At 47.0% G+C, this 24,225-nt stretch overlaps 3 protein-coding genes across 4 annotated transcripts; all 3 read right to left on the reverse strand.

Moving 5' to 3' along the window:
• HOXD9 (homeobox D9) lies at positions 1 to 2,787 on the reverse strand. 2 transcript variants are annotated; one of them, XR_008840895.1, is made up of 3 exons: positions 1,796 to 2,787; positions 478 to 1,235; positions 1 to 250 (listed from the first exon to the last, which is right to left on the reverse strand). XR_008840895.1 is itself a non-coding variant. In XM_056495782.1 (2 exons), exons 1-2 carry the CDS (start codon positions 2,478 to 2,480, stop codon positions 994 to 996), a joined length of 927 nt encoding a protein of 308 aa, XP_056351757.1. In that variant the 5' UTR covers positions 2,481 to 2,787; the 3' UTR covers positions 1 to 993. The 2 variants fall into 2 exon arrangements, 1 of the variants encoding a protein (XP_056351757.1); XM_056495782.1 differs by having other exon boundaries at positions 1 to 1,235.
• Positions 2,788 to 6,023: 3,236 nt separating this feature from the next.
• On the reverse strand, positions 6,024 to 9,237 carry HOXD10 (homeobox D10). The gene is made up of 2 exons (XM_056495780.1): positions 8,353 to 9,237; positions 6,024 to 6,925 (listed from the first exon to the last, which is right to left on the reverse strand). The coding sequence occupies exons 1-2, from the start codon at positions 9,092 to 9,094 to the stop codon at positions 6,648 to 6,650; spliced, it is 1,020 nt and encodes a 339-aa protein (XP_056351755.1). The 5' UTR covers positions 9,095 to 9,237; the 3' UTR covers positions 6,024 to 6,647.
• Positions 9,238 to 16,872: 7,635 nt separating this feature from the next.
• On the reverse strand, positions 16,873 to 21,202 carry HOXD11 (homeobox D11). Its single transcript, XM_056495786.1, has 3 exons — positions 20,948 to 21,202; positions 17,720 to 19,104; positions 16,873 to 17,147 (listed from the first exon to the last, which is right to left on the reverse strand). The coding sequence occupies exons 2-3, from the start codon at positions 18,324 to 18,326 to the stop codon at positions 16,912 to 16,914; spliced, it is 843 nt and encodes a 280-aa protein (XP_056351761.1). The 5' UTR covers positions 18,327 to 19,104; positions 20,948 to 21,202; the 3' UTR covers positions 16,873 to 16,911.
• Between the last annotated feature and the right edge of the window lie 3,023 nt (positions 21,203 to 24,225).

The raw sequence follows: 24,225 nt of genomic DNA on the forward strand, positions 1-24,225 counted from the left end.
TGAGGTTCGGTCACGGCAGACTTTATTGTGTAATAACTGACAACAATTACAACAGGTCCGTAGCTCGAGACACGGAGTGGTTAATTAATACAACAGTCACCGGGGGCAGGGACGGCAGCTAGCCGGGGGACCGGGAGGCGTTAGGCCTGTGGCGAGCGGCTCCGAGGATGAGACAGCCTCCTAACAGTGCACTAAAGGGGGGAAAGTAGCTCGTGGCCTCTCTGTGGCATCTATTGCGAAGGATTCAGATCTAGAAAGCAGAAGTTTGGGGAAAGATTTCCTCTTAGTAGGTCGTGGACAGCACAGCAACCCCCATTGATTTAAGCGACTGTAATTTAATATATATTTTATTACCATAATTATAATTAATTTCCTTACCTTTATTTTGGCAAAATAACTATCTAGTCTACATCACTTTTAAGAAACATGTCAAACAATTAACATCAGATAGTGTTTCCAAAGCTAACGTGCACTTACAATATTGTCATCTAAATGGTCTGGGAGGGAGGAGGGGAGTATCAAGAGACTCTGAAAAACACGTTGTCGAGCAAGACAAAATTTCCTGCAATACCTGACACAGACCACGTTTCACTTCTACCAAAAAAAAAAAAAAAAAAAAAAAAAAAAAAAGAGGGAGAGAGAGAGAAAGAGAATAAAAAGATTGATGTAAAGTCCCTGGGGTGGAGTGATGCAGGAGGAGGAGGAACGGATGGGGGGGCTAAGGGTGCAAGGGAAGAATAAAACCAAACTATCACAAAAAAAAAAAAAAAAAAAAAAAAAAAAAAAAAAAAAAAAAAAAAAAAAAAAAAAAAAAACCGGACAAACACAACCAACCAAACAACCAAAAAGCACCCCCACACAACCAAATAAAAACAAGCAGCCACAACCCAAAACAAACAAAAAACCCCCAAACCCCAAAACCCACACTCCCCCTATAAAAATCCAAACTCAAATGTAAATCAATAGTCCCCCAACTACATTTTTGCCCCAGTGTTAGTCTCCTTTATTGCCTTTCTCCTTGTTCATCTTTTTCATTTTCATTCTTCTGTTCTGAAACCAGATTTTGACCTGTCTCTCTGTGAGGTTTAAAATCCTAGCTACTTCGTAACGGCGGTCTCGGGTGAGGTACATGTTAAACAGAAATTCCTTTTCCAGTTCCAGAGTTTGATACTTTGTGTAGGGACAACGCTTTTTCCTCGTTGAACGAGCGTGGATCCAGTTTGCTGCAGGGTTATCTGGAAGAAGGGAGGTATATAAGGAATGGGGAGGGGGGGGGAGAGAAAGGTCGTTAAATTAATTTAACGAAGGATGGACTGTTTTCACAACTTTGGAGGAATTATCATAAAAGCCTTAATGCCCCAGTCTGTTTACTGTACAAATGATGTCTTGATGGTAGGTGGTTATGTGGAGTCTTTTATGGGTGCTTGTTGCTGCTTGCGCTGGGGTAGGCGTCTAGACGTTTTTATAGGTTAGTAAAACTATCAGTTTTGCACATTCGAGCCTTACAGGTTTCGGCAATAAATCAAAGGGGCAATTTCTTTCTTTCTTTCTTTCTTTCTTTCTTTCTTTCTTTCTTTCTTTCTTTCTTTCTTCCTTCCTTCCTTGCTTCCTTCCTTACTTTCCTTCCTTCCTTCTCTCCTTCTCTCTCTCTCTTTCTTTCTTTCTTTTTCTCCCTCTCAGCACCCATTCCTGTCTCTATTCCTCTCTGTCTCTCCCACTGCCTATTTTGTTTTGTCTTTTTCTTTCTCGTCTTTCTTTCTTTCCTCCTTTTTTTTCTTTCTTCTTTTTTACTTACTTGGGTCAAGTTGCTGCTGCTTCTCCTCTTTCAGATCGCTGCTTGGGCTGGGGTTGTGGCTGCAGGCGGCGGGGTCCTTGGAGCTGCCGGCAGGCGCTTTCTCCCGGGACTCCTGGAGGAAGGAGCTGCACGTGTACTCGGGCACACCGATCCCCTGGGACTCCCGAGACGAGGAGCACTCAGTCCTTTTGGAGGAGGAGGAAGAGGAGGAGGAAGACGAGGAGGCGGCTGCTCCCGTCTCCGGCTTTATCCCGTAGTGGCGCCCGTTGGAGGAGCCGGAGCTGGACGCGGAGCCGCCGCTGCTGCTGCCTCCGCTGCCTCCGCTGCCGCTGCCGCCGCTGCCTCCGCCGCCGCCGCCGCCCGGGAAGCCCGGGAAGGGCTCGATCCAGGAGCGCACGTAGCGGCCGGCGTCGGCTGCCCCTAAGTGGGGCTGGTGCATGTAGGGGTGGTAGATCCCGGTCATTGCCGCAGACGGCTGGTGGTGAACAGTGGACCAGGAGGTGGAAAACACGGTGGATTTTGGTGCAAAGCTACAAGAGGAAAAATCTGAACCCTCTGCAACACCTGATGGCCTGGAGGTCGCACTGTGACCTCCCTGGACGAATCTACTCCCATAAACTTCTTCGCTTTCATGGCCTATGAGAGAATCGACATAATAGTTACTTATGGTGCCACTAGACGACATTTTAGGCTCCCCTCTTAGTCATATAAAAGGTTACACTGTTAACTGTATATGATACCCTCCCGGAGAACAATCGTAGTATTTTGCAGACTGCAACCCTCAACCATTGGTTGCGGAGCCCACGTGATCATATTTACCAATACTGCGAGTAAATCAATCCGCTAAACTGGGGCTGCTGTGATTAAAAAAAAAATCATCATCAACAAGGGCCCCGCACAGCGCGCCGCACCTCCTGCGCCCCCGCACCGCGCCGGGGCCGCCCGCCCTGCCCTGCCCTGCCCTGCCCTGCGTGCCCGGCTGCCCGCCCTGCCCTGCCCTGCCCTCCCCGCTTGCCTTCCTGCCCTGCTTGCCCACCCTGCCCGCCCGTGAGCTCTGCCCGTGTGCCCCGTGTCCCCTGCCCGTGTCCCCTGCCCGTGTCCCCTGCCCGTGTGCCCTGCCTGCCCGGGGCGCGGCGGGCGTGGCCGCGCTGGCAGCCCACGGCCGCGGCGGGTGCGGACTATTTCTTCACCTTCTTTGAGCGATTTCTGCCATTCATTTCTTAATCAATGAGAGGCAGGGTGTTTAAATAAATCCAACAGCCTTGGCTTGCTAATCACACTCCAAGCTGCTGAGGGAACCCGCTGGGAAAGGGGGATTCTTGCCTGTAAAAACAAACCATCGCAAGCTGGGACTGTAACGACTTCTCATAAAACAGGAAAATGTTACAGTAAAAGCACATTGCGGTACTTCCATATTTCAGAGCATGTGCGGGTATTATTATCCGCTCCCCCCACCCCCGGACAGAAAGTTTCCGTGGAAAGGATGCACTTTTAAAAAGAGATGCCCATTGTGTTGTTTTAAAACAGGTGGAAGACCTCTGTAATGATTTTATGCCTTTCAATAAAAATTTTATGAGGTGTATTTGATTATAGATTAATGTGTCCCTAATAAAATGGACGGATGGAAACAGCAAAGCCTGTGTCTCCGAGCACAACTGACGTGTGGCTGAACACATGCTCCTCTATCTGCGGAATTTTGGGGCTACACAGCCTTAACACAGCCCCCCTCGAGGTGTCGGGTGCGGCCCGGGAGGGACGCGGGCGAAGGCAGCTGCAGGAGCTGGCCTGGCCCCGCACTCCCGGACAGGCTCGGCCCGCGGAGGGCGCGGGGCTGTCGCTGACCCCAGCTCGCCGGCAGAGCTGTCTCCTCCGCCCCTAGTTCAGGGGGAGCCACGTTCAATGCCTACGTGAGATTTTTTTTTTTTTTTTTTTTTGCCCGCTTTTCTTTCTTTTCCATGCCTTCCCTCCCCACCCTTCCCTCCCGGCCTGGTTTTCCTTGTCCGAGCGCAACGATGCCCCGTTAGTATTGAAAAGTGGATTACCCATGGTCTTCTGCCCACGCCTGCTTCCCCGGGCGAGGGACCGTGGCTGTGTCGGGATCTGGAGGAAACGCAGAGAGTTAGTGGCGAGCCCGCAGCACAGCCCGCCGGGGGCACGGACAGCAGCGCTGGGAAAACACTTCCTACTCGCGGGCCGTTTTGAGGAAGGGACTGAAATTCCTGTTTATTTAATGATTTATTGCTCTCCTAGGTTGTTTTCTTCCTTTTTTTCCTTTTTTTTTTTCTCTTATTTTTTTTTTCCTTTTCCTTTACCCTTTTGTTTACCTTTTTAAATTTTTTTTTTTTTTTTTTTTTTTTTTTTTGGTCATTTGACTTAAGCATTTTCTTCTGCGATTTTATAATTTCTAATTACATTGTTCTCCAGACGCAGGATTTGTGGTATGGCGAAGAAATGCCCCTCACTTCAAACACATATAAATTGATAAAGCAGGCAGATTAGGGTGAGCCTCCTTTTTACATACGTTAAACCCTTGGTATGGAGCCAGCTATTTACTCCCCACTGCCGAAACTTCTCTGGTGCTGTAGCGAGTGTCTTTAAAGGAAAAGAAAAGGCCTTGCGAATGTATGCAGCATTTAAAGAGTTAGGGTTGTTTTGTTGGTTTGGGGGTTTTGTGTTTTTGGTTTGTATTTTTTAAGCACCGTTTTGTTGTTTGTTTTCGAAAGGGGAACAAGCACAAAGTACCCGGGTTCTTACGGCTCTCGCAGCTTCAAAATGATGATGCCTTGGTTTGAGGAATATATAACCTCTTCCCTATGAGTAAATGTGCACATGAGGAAGTACTGGCTTAAATTAAATATCAGCGACGAAAGACCAAACAGAATGCCACCAACAGCATTATGAGCAGTATCTGTCACCAAGTCGCACAATATTGGCACTATCTTGAGTTTAATTTCTTGATTTAGAAACAGCTTAGGGGAGAAAAGGGCGTTGATTGTGAGCAAGCTGGTTTCCCAGCGCGAACAGTAGCCATGCTACTTTTCCAGTGCCCGTTTGAAGGTGAAAGTATGCCCAAGTATTTGCACTTCAATTTGAAGTCATGTTCATTTGCAAGCTATTTGAAGTTCTACTTAGTATATCTGCTCACAGGGGCATTCATCCGCTCTCAGCACACACGCCCTTCCTCAGCTGCCAGCGCAGAGCCCTGCTAATACCATTTTTCAGCTATGTACAGAAAGGGTTAAGAGTCGTGAACGTCATTAGCTGGATGTGTGCTACTAAAATGGAATTGCGCGAAATAAAACGATCTCTGAGCAAACAGAAACGGTGCAGGGTGACAAAAGTGGGTCTGAAGAGACTGGTGTACTTTTGTAAGCACGACTGGGAGGGTTTCTGCTCCAAAAAAAAAGCCAACCTCGCCAGATGCTGGGAATATTTTGAGGGAATATTTTTTCCATCCACAGTCTTCTGAAAGCTGTTGAGCCGACCGAAAATCGAGCTCCCTAACACTTAGTTATGCTCAGCTTTGCATTTATTATGGAGGGTTTTTCTTGGTTTTTCCTTCTTTTTTTTTTAGCGGGTAAAGACACGAAAACAAAATCTGCACATTGAAAACACGCAGTGAGTGATATTTTTTAAATCGACATACGAACATCAAATAAAATGACACACATATTCCTGACAGCTTGTAGTAGAAGGATATTTTTATCACTTACCATTTACGAGTTGTACGAGTTGATTGGATGAGGATGTCCAGTTTAGGTCATAATACTTTACAACATTTTTTTCTTTTTTTTAAATCGGTTCCTTTTTCGTTTTTTTTTTCCTTTTTTTTTTTTTTTTTTTTTTTTTTTTTTTTTTTTTGGTTTGGTTTTTTGTGGTTTGTTGTTTTTTTTTTTTTTTTTTTTTTTGCATTCAGTTTGTCAGACTGCGAACATCACACAACATTTTATCAATTAATCAGTTGTTTACAGAGACATTTATAAATTAATTAGGTTTACATCATTTCCCGGCCCAGTCTCCACCCCACCCCTTAGAAAAAAAAAAAAAAAAAAAAAAAAGGAAGGGAAAAAAATGGAGGAAAAGAAAGAAAGATTGCCAGGCAGACACACACAAAGACCAGAATATGGTAAAAAAGGTACACCAGTCCAAAAAGTTACTGATAGAGAAAGATCAGGAGACCAACCTGCATCCGTGCTTTAAATATTTGCAGAAAACCAAAGGAACCGCAGTAGTTTACAGAGTTTATTGCATTATACATGCAAACAGAACATGCACAAGAAGGACAATTTGCTGCTGAACGACTACTATTCCACATATGCACCACAAGGAAATGTCTACAATGGAGAAGAAGGAGATATTCCATTTTACGAAGGACAATCTCTAAGTTCATTTGAGAGGATAGTTACATTATAATGTGCTTCTCTTTCCCCCCGCCCCCACAGTTTCCCCCCACTCTTTTTCTGAAAGTATTGAATGTACTCAAAATGTTATGGCCCGTGTAACAGCCCCACATAAATACCATTTTGTTAGTAAAAACATGAAAAAGTCACATTGCTTGGATGTTCGACAGTTCCAATAAGTTAAGACCAAATGATAATATTCAATAATAGTTACCCTGCATTACGATGAGAACAAAAATAAATTACACGTGCTAGGTTTTATATATACTCATCATAGTAATACATATTCACTTGCAGCGCTAAAAGAAGGACGAAGAGTCACATTCTATCAGAAAACAAAACAAAACAAAACAAAACTGGAAAATGCCGGGTTTTGCCAGAGTCTCTCCTGCCTTTATCAAGTGGTGGTGCTGTGCCCATTCCTCACTGGTGCCCCCCCCCGGGGTTAGGGTTTAAGAGAAGGTCAGATTAGCGGTCAGTTCCCGGATTCGGTTCTCCCTGCTCATCTTCTTGAGCTTCATTCTGCGGTTTTGAAACCAAATCTTGACCTGCCTGTCAGTGAGGTTTACGCTCTTACTGATCTCTAGACGGCGCTCTCGAGTGAGATACATATTGAATAAGAACTCTTTCTCTAATTCCAGTGTTTGGTGTTTAGTATAAGGACACCTCTTCTTTCTGCCACTCTTTGCAGTTAGCCAATTGCTTGTTGGAGTATCAGACTTGATTTCCTCTATCAAAATCAAAGAAGAAGAAAAAAAAAAATCAAAAATACCTCAGACTGTTAGAGTGTACCCTTGGCCATGACCCCTCCTCTGCAGTGTCTGGCAGATATGGTGGATGTGGGCATTAAACACCGCTCGGGCGAGGTGTGGGCTCAGCGAGGGGACCTGCTGCCAGGCTGGGCTCGCCTGTCCCCAGCACGGCACCCTGCCCTGCGGCCACCCCGCTCTCCTGCTCCTGCCAGCAAGGGTCTCTCAAGTTTTCGGCCGGCGTCTAGCATTTCAACAATATTTAACCTGCCATCCGCCCCATGGACACATCTTAACGGGTCTAGCCTCGCCATGGCCGACTCGGGCTCCCACGACAATTGCCACGGAAATATTCCAATTACAAAATAATCTCGCATTGTATTTTGAAGCAGCATCCCCACAAACATCAGCTGAAACACGCAAGCACACCTATAAACAGATATATAGACATTTCCCAGACAAAATTATATACAAGAAATTACGACCCCCTGACTTGGAATTTTTTGTAATTTTTTTTTCATTCTCCTTTTAGGTTTTCTTTTCCCCACCAGAAAGAAATCTACCCCACATGAAATTAGACCTGACCTACTAAATATAATTCAGATAAAGAAATTCTCAATGCACACAGAGGGTAAAAATCGACCTAGAGGTTGCAAAGTACATTTTGATAGCAGAAAATTTCTCGTTTTCGGATTCTTCGATACACGCCGTTCGAAAGAAAGGCGTTAATGCACTTTAAAAGGGAAAATAAAATCAGTGAGCCACCACTTTCAGCTTTCAAAAGCATTTCAAAATACTGGTGCACTTTTGGAGACCTACCCAAGGTTATCTAAAGCACCACATTGAAATATTCCACCCTTGGACCAGGCAGATAGCGGGCTGCTGCTTCCATTGTGCATTTCTTTCCAACTTTACCCAGCCTGCTAGCACCTATTCCTCACCTATTTTAAGAGGATCGTAATTAACTTTAAATGCAATCAAACCGCAGTAAGGCTCAGTGGAAAAAAAAAAAAAAAAAAAAAAAAAAAAAAAAAAAAAAAAAAAGCAGCGAAATACTACGAGAGAAAAGTTGAGCTGCTCGTATTTTACAACCTCCAGACCTGCTTTTTTTTAGAGGTATGGGGCTGCTTTTGGCTGCTGCAGCACATTACGGAGCACACGGCTATATTCCCCGCATCACAGAGGCTGTCTGCGTGCACGGGAAAGGCAGATCTCTACGGAAAATCTTTGGACCATTTTGTGTAGCATTTTTGCCTGCCAAAATCTTCAGAGAGACAGCACCTGCAGCCCGATACTCCTTAGCATTAAATGTGATGGCTGTGATGCTCGTTAGTATATTCGAGCGTGCTTTATGATGCTGGCGTGTTGGAGTTACACCACGGCACGGCTTAAACTCGGTAATACAGACCTTTACTCTCCTTCTCCTGGACTTCTGGGCTGGACACGGAGCCTTCGGGCAGACAGCTCCGCTCCTCTTGCAACGTGGACTTGGGCTCGGGACTTTCCACTTGAGAGACTTTAGCGGTGCTGTCTTGGTTGTTCGGGTTTTCATTCATTTTCTTTTCCAGCTGAAGTTGAGCAGATATCTGCGGTTTGGAGCTGCCGCGAGGGTTTAACTGTAACATTACAGTTGAACTCGTTTCAGGGCTATTATTGTACTCTTGGGTTTTCCCAGTGGCGTAGGTCTGGCTCAGTCTAAAATATCCTGGGACGGGAACCTCGGGGTTCTCAATGGGACATGATTCAGACACCAGCCTCTGGTAGGAAGGGACGTCTGCAGAAATGAGTTTGGATCTCTTATCGGAATACATGCAGCAATTGCTTTCTTCTTTAATATTTGTAGTGAAGGAACAAGTGGGGACCTGCTGTGTAACAGGTTGCTCTATTCGACAAGATCTGTTCGGGTCTGTCCAAGTGTCTACTTGAGGTATATAAGGATGTACATTCATACCCATATTTTGGTGATTAACTTCTCTCTTAGCCAGAGACGGAAGGAGTCCACAGGTTTGCATCCCATACGTCCCAATGTCTGTGCTAGGTGGCATATACATGCTGGCGCTGTTGGAGTAGAAACTGTCACTCCTGCACGCACTGATGAGAGAATCTACTAAAAAAGTATTAGCGGCAGGAGAGCTGTTGGGAAAGGACATTTTGGGGCGGAATTTGAGGAAGAGAGATTGTGTCCTTTGTAGGCTGACATCTCTAGGAAAACATTCCCGTGTAATTGCGGATGCCTCCGCGCGACCACATGACAGGCGGGCCAATGGCAGCGCCCGCCGCCCCGCGCGCCGCCGCCCCGCCGCTGACGCGCCCCGCCGCGCCGCCCCGCCGCGCCCCGCCGCGGTCAACAGCGCCCCCTGCGGCGCCGCGCCGGCAGCGCACCGCGCCCGCGCTGCGGCACGGCCCGGCCCGGCCCGCGCGCCCCCGCCCGCGCAACCTCCGCGCCCGCCCGCGCGGCCCCGGCGCGCCGCGGAACCGCGCCCGCCCGCCATGGCTCCCGAAAGAGCCCCGCCGCTGACAAGCGCGGGGACAAAAGGTTGCGGGATTTATTAATGCGTATTAAGGAGAATCAGGGGCGATCAATAAAACCCTCATCTACATTCTCGGGCTACTCGGTAATTTTCTTGCTTCTGAAGCTTTTTCAAGAGTTATACCCTCTGTTGCCGCGCACGGGAAGATATTTTATTAACAAATCAATCGAGACATTGTAAAGGATAAGATTAATAGTTAAGATTTAGCATAATGGCGTTCGCGTTATGAATTATTGAAAATTATACTATTGATTTTTTTCCTAGCTGCTAACCGAGAAGGTCAATTTTTGTTTTAACACAAATCGTCAAATATTAAAAGGTGGACTTTTGTCATAACTCGAATTTTATAGGGAAGCCACATTCCTAAAATTATTTTACAATGCTCTCTCTCGACCGCCTGGGGAAGGGGAGGAAAAAAAAAAAAAAAAAAAAAAAAAAAAAGTGGGTTTTTCACTTGCCCTGCAAAGCGAAAGCATCAAAAGGGTAATTTCTCCTTCTGTAGTATTGCTCGTCAAAAATGAAACTCATATCCTCAGAAAATCATATCCTCACTGCAACTCCTTTAACTCCTTTAAGCAACTTTTTCTGCCTTTTTTTTAATCAGAATGATAAATGCATCTGTATTATAAAACAAACAAACAGCAAAGAAAGCTACCAACAGAAGAAGGCAACAGTAACTGTCTACATGGCAGATCACAGTTTTCCGTCCCAACATTTTAAACGTGTTTTATTGTTTTTCCTCCCACTCCTTACCCGTATTTGCACCCGCAGCTACTACGTTTTAAATAGTGGAGGTAGAAACTGTTTATTACTCTTTACCGTTTTACTTTCCTTTCTCTCTCTTTCTTTTTTTTCTTTTTCCTTTTTTTTTTTTTTTTTTTTTTTCCCAACTGGAGTATTTCTTATGTGGGACTAATGTTGTCAAGGACCCTCATCCACACAAAGTGAACTTGTTGATAATTTTTGTTTGGGACTCATTCGCCTGTTTATTTTGGGCCTTTCTACCATCAAAACACCCTTTCAGATCCCCAAGAGCAGGCAGCACGTGAAAGGATTTTAAAAAATTTAAATGCGCCTTCCGCACGCCGACAAACATGCGTTTTCCACCAGCGTGGATTTGAATTTTGCTCTGTTTCCTGGCATTTTGATGTTTTTGTACTTTACCGTACACTTTAGACTGCTGGAAACAATAAGCCTATTTAAAATTTCGCGGTGGCAATGAGACAGACCTTTTAAAACCTTATCGCAGCTGTTCAAATACAACATCATTGTCAGGTTAAGAGCCAGTGTCTTTTATAGCTGCAGTCTCCAGCTCCTGGGTTGCCGGAGAGTTTAAATATTACCTTGGTAATATTCGCTGCTCGCAGGCTCTTTCGGCAGCGTCCCCTGCGCCTGGCGCAGCCGCTGCCCTCCCCGGGCACGCTTGGCCGGCGCCGGGGCTGAGCCGAGCGGCGGGCGCTGCGGCCACGTAAGATCATGATCAGAGCCATGGCTAACACTCGCCTGCGCCGGGGAAGAAGCCGCGCCGGAGCCCACGACGCTCCCTCGGAGCGCCGCGTCCCCCCCCTCGCCTTCTAGCAATTTCCTCCTCTTCAACAACAGCCTGGACAACCCACAGAGTTTAAAGAAACAAAATACTATTTTTCTTGACGCAGTTTAAGGCTTGACTGTTAAATCTAATCAGGAATTTTATGCCCATCAAATGGTTCTTTCATAATCTTTATTTACACTGTAAGAAAAGGGGGTCCCAGAAATATCCCAGCTGAAAGTATCAGCCCAGAGGTTTGCGGCGGGTTTCGCCCAACAGCAAAGTTAAAACAATAAGCAAATGCTGAGCTGCTTTCCACGCCGGCCTCGCTGCTGCTGCTGCTGTTGCTGCTGCTGCTGCTGCTGGAGGAGCTGAATTCTGGGCGCCTGATTAGACATGAGGGCTCTTTGATTTTTTGTAATTGAAAATATTAATTTCATGCATGTCACTACACGGAAACTCAGATGACTGTTGTGATTATAATAATTTAAATATTGCGTTCAGGACTGGCAAACGGCTTCATAAGACCCTTCGCTCACGGTAAATCATGAGGGTTTTAAAAACGGGCAGCAATTTTTTATTGAAAATGAACAGTAGAAAGTTTAAGTTTGATGTAAATAGAAGTTGAATAAACATGCGAGAGCCATTGGGGAACTGGGGACTTAGGCTCTGGGCATTTAATGTCACTATTGTTTTAAATCATATTAAAATGGAATAAAGTAATTAACATTAATAAATAAATCAATATTGTGCAATAAATGAGATATACAATCTACATTAATATAAAGGTTTTGCTCTCAGAGCCCCATATTTTTCCGAACGAGGGTGAAAAAATGCCCCAACCAATGGGTCCATGCAGATGTAAATTACTGTTTGTAATAAAGCATAGGTGGACATTAGAGTTTTCTCCTCTAGCAAATGTCAGGGCTAAAAACTGGAGGTTACCAGACGTGGCAGCAGGGCTTAATTTTCACTGCCTTATCTCCCTGAACCTTATTACTGGTGATATGATTATGTTTTTGTCTCGGCTGTGCCGAGCATTCTCATAGTTGCAATTTGCTGTGTTTGTGTCTCATTATGTGAGGGGGATGGGAGAGGGGTACGAAAGAAGCTAGATATTTTGCAGATGCCTTCAGTAACAAATGTATTGCGAGAAATGTCTTAATTTTAAAATAGGCTGGAGCCCAGGAAGCTTTTAGTAAATTTCCTTTGATTTACTTGATTTCACCATTTTATTTAGGGTGTCCTTAAACGAGCGGACTGTATATTTTCTACCATGCTGTTATATTGCAGGGACATTGAGAAAAATTTTATTTAAGAAAAAAAAAAAATTGGCTGCGATATTGTGCCCTTTCTTCTTTTATTAAAGTAACTGTCACGTTGCCCAGATTTCTATGTGCCGTATTTTCATAGAGAGAGTCGGTGTCTGGGCTGAGGGCTCAAATTCTCTAGATTTTTTTTTGTCCGAGGTTAAGGGACAGAGACGGCATACTGATGGCATTACGATTTTTCCTAAATATGAAAGCCTATAAAATAAACAAAATAGCACTCTGGTCTTTTCTTCCAAGGTCTTATTTCTGAGCGTAAGGATCACACAGTAGCACTGACCGTACGCTCAGCTTCGCCCTAAGCCCCAGCCCTTCTCCTATTGTATTTCCATATTTTTGCGGACACAAAAGTGCCTGAGTGTGATGAGTTTTTAGCGTGTATATTGGCAGCCTTCAGCCTCGGTATTTGTGCTGCACATCTATCTTTCGGCAACTTCCTGCAGCATTTATATTTTAATCAGAAAATAAACAAATACCCTTTTCGTTCTACTAGAAGGACAAGCCCAAAGACATTTGGAAATAGCTCACAATCTTTTCTATCTAGAGGAAGTTAACTGAGAAAGGGGTAAAAAGGAAAAATAGAAGAGGTTACAGGCTAGCACAGAATCATCACATTTACACAATGGTTCAAAAATAAAAAAAGGAGAAGAATGCGGCATGTCCATGTTCTGGTGTATAGATACAATTTTCCAAAATTAACAGCGCACTCTGGTTCCCATCACCCGTTCACATTCTCTGAGTTCGGCCTCACTGTAATTGCGAGGGGCTGAAGCACCTCGAATGAAGCCTAATGGGCTCGGGGTTAGTGTGGGCTCTCGCAAGGAGCCCTCTCACGCCAAGATAAACATACACAAAATCTTCGCTAAACATTTTCCCCTAGGAAAGTGTATGTCCACATTTTCCTCCGGGATACGGCTCTGCCTGCAAGGGCTACCTCTGGCTTCAGGGATCCCAAGGATTTTGGATTGCACAATGCCGTTTTATTACCGACGGAAATGCTATTTCTAGGAAAGTGTTAACAATGAACTTCTGGAAAAAAAAAAAAAAAAAAAAGGAAAAGAAAAAAAAAAAAAAAAAAGAAAAATAAACCACACACCAACAATCCAGCAGACGAAGTGCCAACAAATGCGTTCGCAAGAGACTAGGCTTTAAAAAATGTGGAATAATGCTAAGCCAACATGAAATAAATTTCGATGAATTCTGCAAATAAGCAGACAGCAGCGAAACCATTTCTTTCCCCAGGTTCTGACCAAAAGTGCCCACTGGAAGGGAAAAAAAAAAGATAAAGCAAAATTTTAAAAAATCTCAGAAAGACAGAACATGCTCGGTTATTGGAGAACGCCCAAAAATTTCACAAGATTCACTTTAATTCTGTAAGCTCTACTTTCATTTTAATAGATCTCCATAGCACTTTTAAAGAGAGGGACTTCATTCAGCGATGCCTTGGCAAGGTGACGTTAGGATATTAAAAATATCTCCTTTTCTCTTTAGTCTCTCTGTCTTTCTTTTAAAAGATAAGCACTCTCAGGAGCTAATGTTAATCTCGCCTTTAAATAAAATACGTTTTTAACATTATGTTTTCTGTACCTAGAGGTTTATTTAAGAAAATTCTCGGGTAAGAATCAGAGATAAATTGTGGAAAGGCATGTCTTTTATATTACTTTTGTTCCACTCGCATTGAGGCTATCCTTAAAGAAGTAGATAGATTTTCGTTCTGGGGAACGAATTCTGAATATCTTTGGGGTTTGATTTTTTTCCCCTTTCTTAAAATTATGGGATTTTTTTTAAAGCTCGGATGCATTATAAAAGATTACGACCAAAAAAAAAATTCTTTTAAAGTGGCATATTTCTCCAGCACGTCACGGTTATGGGTTATTTGTTTAATAAATCTTTTTGATGCTTTATTTTCTCATTTGGAAGGCCCTGAAATCTTATCGTTACTTATATATTAGATATTTTATTAGCAGTGGAATTATTATTAGGGGGAAAAGAGACTGGAGCACCAGAGGCTGCGGCATTGCAGCGCCTGGGCGCGCCCTCCTGTGGCCGCTGCCCGCCAGACACCGGGAATTTTCTCCTCTCCAGGTCTTTCTCCTCAGCTCAATTTGCTCTCAGCCATGGGTTTCTTCCTTTCTTTTTAAATAGAAACTTAACACCGCTATCATTGAGCATTTATGTAAGATTAGTGCCGCGGCGTTTCGGTTTCCGCGGCTCGATTTTGCGGTGTTTCGGCATTTTGAAGGGGTATTAATAAGCTGAGATAGGCTGTTAAAGCCCTGCAGGGAACAGAAAACCTAACGAGTCGTTCTCACCCTGTGGATTAAGGATCGGGAGACACGCGAGAATTTTGCTATAAGGTCAGGCAAAATGCCGTGAGGAATTCCCCCGAGTTCGCGCATTTTTAATTAATGGGCTTTGTGGAGAAACCGCACAAAAACATCGTCTTTCTCCCTACATTAGAGACATTTCCTACCTTTTTTAAAAACTCTTTTCTAAGCAAAACCCTCTTTTTCTTATGAACTAAAGGGGGGAGGGAAAGACAAAAAAAAAAAAAAAAAAAAAAAAAAAAAAAAAAAAAAAAAGGAAAAATAATTTTGGGTCGAATTCCCAGGGCGCGGAAGAGAAAGAGAGGGAAGTGAGGAGCCCCTTGTGCTCCAGCTGGCAGGGACTGGAGCAGGGCACGCTCAGTGCACGACGCCGAGAGCTCACCTCGACCCAGCCGGGATTTTCTTTGCGTTATGATGCATTTGCTAATATGGCCAGCTATGCGGTAAAATGTGTGTGTGTGGCTGTGCGTGTGTGTGAGAAAGAGCGAGGGAGGGAGGGAGAGAGTGAGACAGAGAGAGAGTGGGTGGTGGTTGAAAATAACAGAGGAACCTTAAGGCGCCTAATTATTCAGAAAGGTTAAAGGTGATGACCTTGACATTTTGGAAGTTCAAAGGCATACACTTATGTTTTTCTTGCTAAAGTGTTTAAAAAAAATTTTTTTTTAGTCATGCCTCCCTCCTCTTCTATTTCTCTATTTTTTGAATTCTCAGTCTTTTCCTGACTTAGTTGGCACTTTTGCCTTCCCTGCCTGCGAGCGTAGCGAGAGCCACCTCGTCCTATTCAAAAAAGGCAAATTCTTTTCTCACTCGTCGCCTTTATTGCACATTGCGGAAATCTCTTTTTCGCCCACCAGAAGGTGTATAATATAACCCAATTAAGCTGTTTAGAACCTCGGGTTTTATGGTGTTGTCTAGACAGTTCAAGGTTTTGTAAACAGCCCAGCCAGGTCACGCAAGATAAAGCGGCAGGAGCGGAGCGGATCTCCTCCGGGTGCCGGCCCCCGGCGGGGCCCGCCGCGGCCGCAGCGCGCTCAGCTCAGCTCAGCCCTGCCGCAATCACATTTCAGAGAACCACCCCTCTGCTCCCGAAAGCCTTGGGGGTGGTTTCGGTTTGGCTTTTTTTTTTTTTTTTTAATTTTCTTCAATTTTCTTTTTTTTTTTCTTTTTTTTTTTTCTTTTTTCTTTTTTTTTTTTTTTGTCCTTTTATTTTTTTCCCCCAGCTAGTGCCAATTGTTTATAGCTCCCTCTTGTCTCACTCGCTCCAAGCCCTCGGTCTTTCTGCCTTGCTCTTCACTAGTAACAAGTAAACAGTCATTGACGTCGGGGATTCTGGGCTTATTTGGAGCCTGACCAGTTAAACGAAAAGCCTTTTTCGTTGTTTATAGCAATGGTAGCACCATCAGGAGTGATGGTCTGCAGACAGCCATGTTGGCTCTGTCTCACAGCGAGCGGGGAAGGTACGCATACCTACAAAGGGAGCACTAGGCATCTGAGCTATTACTTAATTAAAATGCTTTTAAAATAACCCCACTAGGCTTCCTCGCGTTATTATTTAACTGAACTTGGCTCTAACCCGGAAAACGCTAGGATCCTTCGGAGATGGAAATCCATACAGTGCACGGAAGTTATAACCTTAACTTTACTAGAAACCATTTATTCACATGAAAAAGACAGTGGCCCATGCTTTTGGATGACAATAGAAACATATATATATATACTTTATATATAGCGAGCGTACATTTACCATCTCTTAAATAAACCGCATTCACTTAAAGGGAGGAAAGTGTTATCCTAGCTCAAAAGCAACGACAGAGCCCCCCCCGAACTCAATGAATTGTAAGCAACAACTACCAGACACACTGCAGGTCCATTGCTGGTACTGTGGGAGAGGAAAAAAAAAGCACCTTTGGCGAAAAACACTCGAGAGTGGACAGTTGGATTTACCCTAGTTTCCCCTTATCAGGAATCTGCTCCGCCAAGCCCCGAAATCTCCAGTGGCCATTCAGTGTGGGGAGTTGCACATGAAAATGAAACTTTGAGTTCCGCAGGGTGGATGTGTCAAGTAAACAAATTAACTTTTGCATTCAGATGGTAGGTCAGAGAGACCGATGTATTCTTTGTTTTTCTTCTTTCTTCCTGTTCTCTTGCTTTCTTTTTCTTTTTAATTTTTCCTTTTTTTTCTTTTTTTTTTTTTTTAATTTTTTTTAACTTTCTTTTTTTTTTTTCTTTTTTTCTTTTTTTTTTTTTTTTTTTTCAAAACAAGGGATTCCCTGTGAAATATTGGAGTCGATCTCTGTTTAGTTTCTTTTCTTTCATCCTTCGATTCTGGAACCAGATTTTAACTTGCCGGTCAGTGAGGTTGAGCATTCTGGACAGCTGCAGTCTCTTCTCTTTGTTTATGTACACGTTGAAGAAAAATTCCCGTTCCAGTTCTCTTATCTGATATTTGGTATAGGGGCACCTCTTTTTCCTTGATCGCTGGGGAATTGCTGAAATTCAAGAAAGAAGAAACTGATTTACGCTGTTACTACGAACATGCTCAGCTAGGATTTGATCAGAGACTTTGATAATATCCCATTGAGTGGAAAGCAGCCCCCTAGCACTTCAAAAAATATTCCTGACGCTTATAATCTCCGGATGACTTAGCAAAAAAAGCTAATATTTCCCAACTTCTCCTTAAAAGAGAGCTCTTCGAGCAATACAGAGAGATATTTAAATGGGCTGGAAAAATTCCAAGTTTCTCAAACTCCTCTCACACACACCCCCGCCCCAAACAAACTAGGATCTTAAGCTCTAAACCGAAGGCAGCTCTGAGCACTACCTGTGAAATCTCTCCATCTCCCCCCGATGAATCAACAATTTAATAACAATTAATATCCTCTTCCAAGAATACCTTAAGCCCACCTAAATTGGTTTCCTATCGTAAACACGCTTTACAACGGTAAAGGAAATCTTATAGGATATATAAAATCCTTTGGATGCTTATAAAATTGCACATAAAATGCGGCTTGACAAAGTGTTGGCCTTGTACTCTTGCCCCCAATTTACTACTGATACCTACCTGAACTGTTGCTCTTCTCTGCAACAGCCTCACCAGAAGGGGAATCGGCGCTGTTTGCTGGTGTCACTTTCTTCTCCTGGCTGGAAGGTGTTTTACTACAAGTGCTGTTCTGGGCTTTCAAGTCGCCCTTCTCGGCGTCCCCCTCGCTCTCGGAGTGCTGCTGGTACGGGGGTCCGGGGGCTGTCTCGTAAAACTGGTCGAAGCCTTGCGGCAGGATGCCGTTCCTCCCCACCGAGCTGTAGAAGTTGGAGGCGGCGGGAGACGGTCCGTGGTGGCCGCAGACAGGGTCCGTTTTGAACAACATTTCCGTCCTCCTGTTCGCAGGCTGCAGAAAGTCTCTGTGCATCACCTCTTCAGCTGAGTAATAAGGAGCATAACTGCCCCTATACTGCCATTTGCTGCGCTCTAATCCGTATTCCCTGAATGCTACTTCACGCACAGGTTGAACATGAGGTAAATTAGAAGAATAAGGAAAAGTCATTTGACAGGACGACGATTGAGACAAAAAAGAGGGTTTCGTCGAGAAATCTGAGGGTGAGACGTAATAGGCGCACCCTGGCAGATACATATTGGATGTGCCGTGACTGCAATCGTCAAACTCAGTCATGTCTTCCTTTTTGCGATTGCAAGCGACCAGGAGGCTTCAATGCATTGAACAAGATCCATCTATTGCACAAGAGGGTTTGGACAGGATCAACTAAGAAAAAATCCCCACCGTGTGCTGACGTGCAATTCATCTTGATTGATTCTAGTGGTAATTATGTCACGTGACGCGATGTAGAAATGTCCTTATATCTATATCAGCCCCTCGGAAAGGCTCCTAAGATCTCTCCAAAGAGCCCTCCCAGCACGGGGAGGCGAGCGCGCAGTTTGTACAAATATAGCCGGTTTTAAGTCTCATCCTTTCAGCAGGCGATGCGAGATGCACGTAGGTGGTGCGGATCACCTGGGGCCGCGCCGCCCGGGCAGGCGCCTGCCCACCGCCGGAGCCCGGCGCGGAGCCCCACGGCGCGCAGCCCCCCGCCCGCATCGCAACCCGGGCAGCGAGGGGGGAGCACCGCCACCGCCGGGGAGCGGCCCCCGGAGCGAGCCTTGGGGCTCACGGACGGGCACCCCCGGCTCGGAAACGTGATCGCTTCCTCCTCAGAGGGAGCGATACTCTCCGGCCGCCGCTCAAGCAGATGATGAGCGGGTGGGTGATGGTTCACTCAGGAAAGCCAAGTCCCATTCACACATTGGAGTGTGCGACCGGATCTGCCCGCCCGGCTCCTGCAATCCACAGTTGGCATCAAAACCGGTCACGAAATTCAAAGCCTGAGTTTCGATCACCTCGTTTTCCCTCGCTTATAAGCCCCAACACTGCGCACTTGTGTCAGGGCGCCAAACTGAAATGAGAAATACGCAAACAGAACATCTCTCAGCAGCCGGATTTACGAAAGGGAGATACTTTCGGGCTCTCTCTAAGGCAGAGGGCTATGGCAGGAAAAGAAGTCCACCAAGCACGGTTTCCTTGGGAAGCAGAGCAGCAGACAAAGTGACCTCTGTTCCCCTGCCTCCAACTCCCACCAAAATGTTCATTTTCATTGGAAGGGAAAAGCAAGACTCAGGAGCAGGCGACACGCACAGCAGCCGCCAGCCCCGCTCCCGCCCTGCCTTCGAGGGCTCATTTTTGCCAATTTTCCTTTTTTCCTTGAAATATTATTTTATACAGACAAGCACAAACAGGGCCGCAAAAGCTGAAAAGAGAGGAGAATAACGAATACGCGCCAGCAATAGCCCTATACTCGACCAATTCCTCATTCCAGAAACATTTGCCAGCTCTCTATGGGAATGGGTTTTTCCGCCACTGTACAGCATAGCCAGGTTAGCTCCACCACATGTCGCTCTCCAAATAAACCCGATATCTGGGCGAGCTCCCCAGGCCGAGCACGGCCGCCTGCGGACACCCCAGCAATCCCGGGCGGAGGCTCCGGCAAGTCGACAGGCCCCATATCACCTCCACAAAGGCACTCTCGGGGTCCCACAGCGAGCGGAGAGCCCGGCAGGTGGGGAACCGGCCCCACGGAGCTCCAGGCAAGCGGGGAGCAGGCCCGTGGGCTCCCCGGCTCCTCGAGGCGGCCGTGCCCGCCGAGGGCTCGGCTCCGCTGCTGCAGGAGCATCCTGCTCGCCCCCGGCTACGCGATGCGGAGGTGCTCCGGGGGCGGGAGCCCCGCAGCCCGGGCTGCGCCCCGCACCCTGCTCCCCGCCCCGCCGCCGCCACCGCCACCGGCACGGCCCCTCCTGCATCCCCTGGCTCCCCAGAGCAGTCGAGGGCTACCCGAGGGGCTTCCATGCCGCAGCCCAGCTAGCCCTTTCTAAAAATAAAAAGACCAAAGCCAGGCAGATATTATGGAGCTCATTCTTAGCACCCTCCCACCGCCGCCTCTTTCTCTCCTTTTCTCTTTTCTTTGTACAGTTGGGTTTTTTGTTTTTTTCTTTGGTCCCTCACTCGCAAAACACCTCAAACGCCACACATTGCTCCCAGCAGATAGACTCTACTCTTGCAAATTGCAAATTATCACTGGAAATCAAAGCACAGAACCATCATTCCCTCCTTTCATCGGCTTTCGAGCCCTCTCGGTTTTGTTACAACAGAAAAAACAACCTCCCAAAAATGATGTCTGCGCAGTTAAAATGGCTCCTGTGTCACTAATTACCCTGGACCTTGCAGCAAAGCAGGGCAGGGCTCCGTTTGGATTTTGCCCCCCCCAAGGTTTCTAATCGCCTATCTCGTCAAGAGAGATGGTTCTGGAAACCTTTGGAGTTTCATTTTCTTTACCGTTCAAACAACTAATTGCACCTTAGCCAGAATCTTTCGCCTTCTTTTCGATGCAACAAGCCTAGCATCGATTAAATTTTGGCGCAGGAGCCAACCGGTTTCAACTAATTCAAGTTCAAAGACATGGTGACGATTTCTTAGTACGAAAGCCGTCTTAGTCCTTTAAGAAACGATCTAAATTGGGAAATGTGAGACCAATATCACAGCAGAGACCCCGCTGGAATAAGGCAGAGCTGGGGGTCCCCGCCTGCCAGAGCGTTTTCACCCTGGGGTCGGTCCCAGCCCAGCTCTGAACATTACAATAACACCCCCACACACACTCCCCCCTTTCTTTCCTTTTTCCCTTACGCAGATTAAACAGCATCGAAACATAAATGCACATCATGTACACAGTCAGGCGAATACTTTACCGTTAGGCGTCTTGAAACATCTGCAATCGTTGCCTGGAATCACCAAGTATTCAGGTCCAAGAGACATTTCCAAATGCTCTCCGTGGAAATTAAAGAGACTTGCGTAACGTTTGGGCTTAAAAATATACCCGGTCCGGCTGGAGAAGATGCGGTATTTTTGTGCCACCCAAGATAAGACACTAACTTGACCTTAACTTTGTTATGGCGCCCCTAGTATCTGGAGAACGTGAACAGACACTGTCTGGCAGCTCTCGTAAAAACCGACTGGAGAAGAGATTCTGAGTCATTTCATTTATTGCCACTACAGTTCTGCAAGAAAGCTTTTCCTCTCTGCCAAACTTTAATTATTTATGCTCTTTTAGGAAGCACAAAGGCATCCAGAGCCGTTCCCAACAAACCAAGTTGCGTTTGCAGCCTTATCAAAAGAGGAGAAATGGAGAGCCTCCTCTAAGGGCTTTATCACGTTTAGGCTGCCGTGGAAATGCAAAGATGTTTATGTTTGAGTAAATAAAGGGATGAACAGTCGCCTGTATGCTGCAGAGGGATTCGGGCGTGGGCGCAGCAAGCGTGTGCCCGCTGCTCCATCCCACCCCGAATACACCCGCAGAGCTGGTACAAGGGGGCACCTGATTAAAACACCCGAAATAATCCAGTCGAAGGGCGTGGAGCACATCCACCTCACTCGGGTGCATCTCCTGCGCACCCAGCCGGCGTGTCGCACACGCTAGTGCACACATGTGCCCAGGGGACAGCTCGGGTGGGTGTGCGCAGGCAGAGCCGCACAGGCAGAGCCGCACAGGCAGGGCGCGCCCGCGCCTGCAGCTCTGCCACGCGTGTGTGACCCCCCCACGCCAGAACCACTGTGCTCCCCCACTGCTCCAGAGCAAGGGACGAAACCTGGAGTATGGGCACGGGTGGAATCATGCACCATTTTCTACCGCCGATGTGTCTGTGCACAGTATGAGCCCGCAAACACGTATGTCCGAGTGTGCACACACGGTTAGACACAACGGGCACTGCTGAAATGAGTGCATCTGCACACACACGGGCACATACAGAGATACATAAAGATACATAATACACAGACTTTCTCAACAAACCGCATTTTAGATCCTACCTCCTCTGTCTTTTCTCTTTCCGTAGGCGTTTTAGATTAGGAGCTTCACAACAAGCCATCATCGTGGATCAGATGCGTCTAATAAATAATATATTGCCTTTCACATATTTTCACCCGAGGTTCCTCTTCGGATTTCACATCACCCATGTAATAAAGGAACGGGTTGCACTGGGGAGGACTAGGATGGGGAAGAACAGCGCAATGGGTCAATTTCTCATGGACTGTAGCCGTCTAAGCAGTATTCCAGGAGAGGATAAGAAAAGGGACTTTATCTGGTTTTTGCTTTTCTCCTGGCTTGCATCATTGGGGTTGCTCCTAGTTTTATTAATTAGGGAATGCCACTGGATGAAGAGACCCCAATTGTCCGCAATGCGTCAACTCCCAGCACGGAGGCTGAACGTAGCGAAGATTTGGAGGGACCCAGGAGTGGTTCCTGTGGCTGTGGATGGCTAGGTGTGCATCCCTTGGCCCCGGGGAGCTGTCACCCCGCCAGGCTTCGTCCCCGCTTTCCTACGGGCAGCCACCCCGCCATGAACGAGGTAGGGTTTTGTCTGCATTGGGCAATGCGGGCGGTAAGAGTGGCGACGAATGCTTTGGGCTGGTTTTCCTTCTCCCCCCGAAACACCACCCAAGCGTTACCTTTGGGGCTCTCTGGAAAGCTTTCGGGAAAATGGCTCCATCTCTGCCTGCCCAGGAATCGGGGATTTATCTCCAAATTCGTCTGGACTATCGTGCCCTTTCGAGCAGTAATTGCAAGCACAGGAGTGAGTAGGAGCCAAGTTCAAATATGATTGTCTATGAAATAATGAGTTTATTGCCTTCGGGAAGGCTACAGTCCCCTGTAAGTAGGTAGCAGCTTTGTGCCGTTCCTTGCGGTTGTTTAGACTTTATGTACTCTCCACGAACAACCATATCTGAGCGTATTTCACATGCCAGAAAAGAAGGCAGCCTCTGCCAGCCTAATTATTATTATTGTTGGGAGGCGTGGAAATGCTCTACGTTGAGAAACGAAGACTTAGGTGGAAATCGCAGCCAAAGGCATTTTAATACGGACCTAAAAATCCGTGAGATTTATTTTTCTTTTCGAATTCTTATTCTGAGGTATCAGACTAAGGGCAAGGCGTAGTTTCCTCAGGCCCTAGAGCTCTGGCCGGTCTGGCTGCCCTGGTGCTGCAGAGGCCAGCAGCTCTCGGCAGAGAAAGCCTCTCATCAAGATGCGGGAAAAATCGATCTCATTCTCGTCCCAAAACAGTGACCAGACGGCTGAGACACTGCTACCAGCCCCTCTGGTTGGTTTATCCTCTAAGGTTTATATCTGGGCAAAACCCCGAACGGGTCCTCACTTTTCCCTCATAAAAATCTATGGAGAAACGGTCATAGAGACTGAGTGGTGAAACAACCAGTCCCACCAAAACCTCCATGTTGTTCCGAGTGCTGTGCCTGCAGCACCTCGGGGTGGGACGTGGGCCCCAGCCTCCCTCCATCCGCTCCGAGCCTGGGCCTGTGCCCCGGCACCGCCCGCTGCCTTCCGCCGGCTGGGGCAGCGCTTGGACAAGGCCAAAGTCAGGGGCGCAGCAAGGGCAGGGCCCGGCCCGGCCACCTGGGGCGGCTCCGGAGCCCCGCGGGACGTAGCGGAGCCTTTTCCCGGGAGAGGAACCTCTGGGCCGTGCCCGCGGAGCAGCCCTGCCCGCCCCCGGGCGCACGGCGGCTCCCGGCCGTGCCGTGCCGTGCCGTGCCGGGCCGTGCCGGGCCGTGCCGAGCCGGGCCGAGCCGGGCCGTGCCGTGCCGGGCCGTGCCGTGCCGGGCCGGGCCGGGCCGTGCCGTGCCGTGCCGGGCCGTGCCGGGCCGGGCCGGGCCGGGCCGTCGGGCGGGCCGGGGCAGCGGAGCGGGGCCGAGCCGAGCCGCGCTCAGGTTACGCGGGCCTTGCGCGGGGTCACGTGCGCTCTCCGCCGGGATGCGGTCGGATCTGCTGGGACTGGCGGGGGGAGGGTGGAAAGGGAAAAAAAAAAAAAAAAAGACTAAAGAAAAAGGTTTATTTGCTAACCACTTTCCCCATCGCTGCTCGAGCAGGTTACTCCAAACCACAAAACAAGCCGGCGCCGCAGGCTCGCCCTGGCGTGCAGGGCAGCAGATGAAGGGAGCGGCCGGGACTCACAGAGCT

Source organism: Oenanthe melanoleuca, chromosome 7, assembly GCF_029582105.1.
Source record: "Oenanthe melanoleuca isolate GR-GAL-2019-014 chromosome 7, OMel1.0, whole genome shotgun sequence".
Taxonomy (NCBI): Eukaryota; Metazoa; Chordata; class Aves; order Passeriformes; family Muscicapidae; genus Oenanthe; species Oenanthe melanoleuca.

What these genes read in the sequence shown, in the direction of transcription:
- HOXD11 (XM_056495786.1), bottom strand. Translation starts at nt 18,326, where the DNA reads ATGACTGAGTTTGACGATTGCAGTCACGGCACATCCAATATGTATCTG. An exon ending in AGAGAAGAGCAACAGTTCAG is followed by an intron (nt 17,148 to 17,719) that starts GTAGGTATCAGT and finishes CTTGAATTTCAG; the next exon opens with CAATTCCCCAGCGATCAAGG.
- HOXD10 (XM_056495780.1), bottom strand. Translation starts at nt 9,094, where the DNA reads ATGTCCTTTCCCAACAGCTCTCCTGCCGCTAATACTTTTTTAGTAGAT. An exon ending in CCAGGAGAAGGAGAGTAAAG is followed by an intron (nt 6,926 to 8,352) that starts GTCTGTATTACC and finishes TGATTTTGATAG; the next exon opens with AGGAAATCAAGTCTGATACT.
- HOXD9 (XM_056495782.1), bottom strand. Translation starts at nt 2,480, where the DNA reads ATGTCGTCTAGTGGCACCATAAGTAACTATTATGTCGATTCTCTCATA. An exon ending in GCAGCAGCAACTTGACCCAA is followed by an intron (nt 1,236 to 1,795) that starts GTAAGTAAAAAA and finishes CCCTTCTTCCAG; the next exon opens with ATAACCCTGCAGCAAACTGG.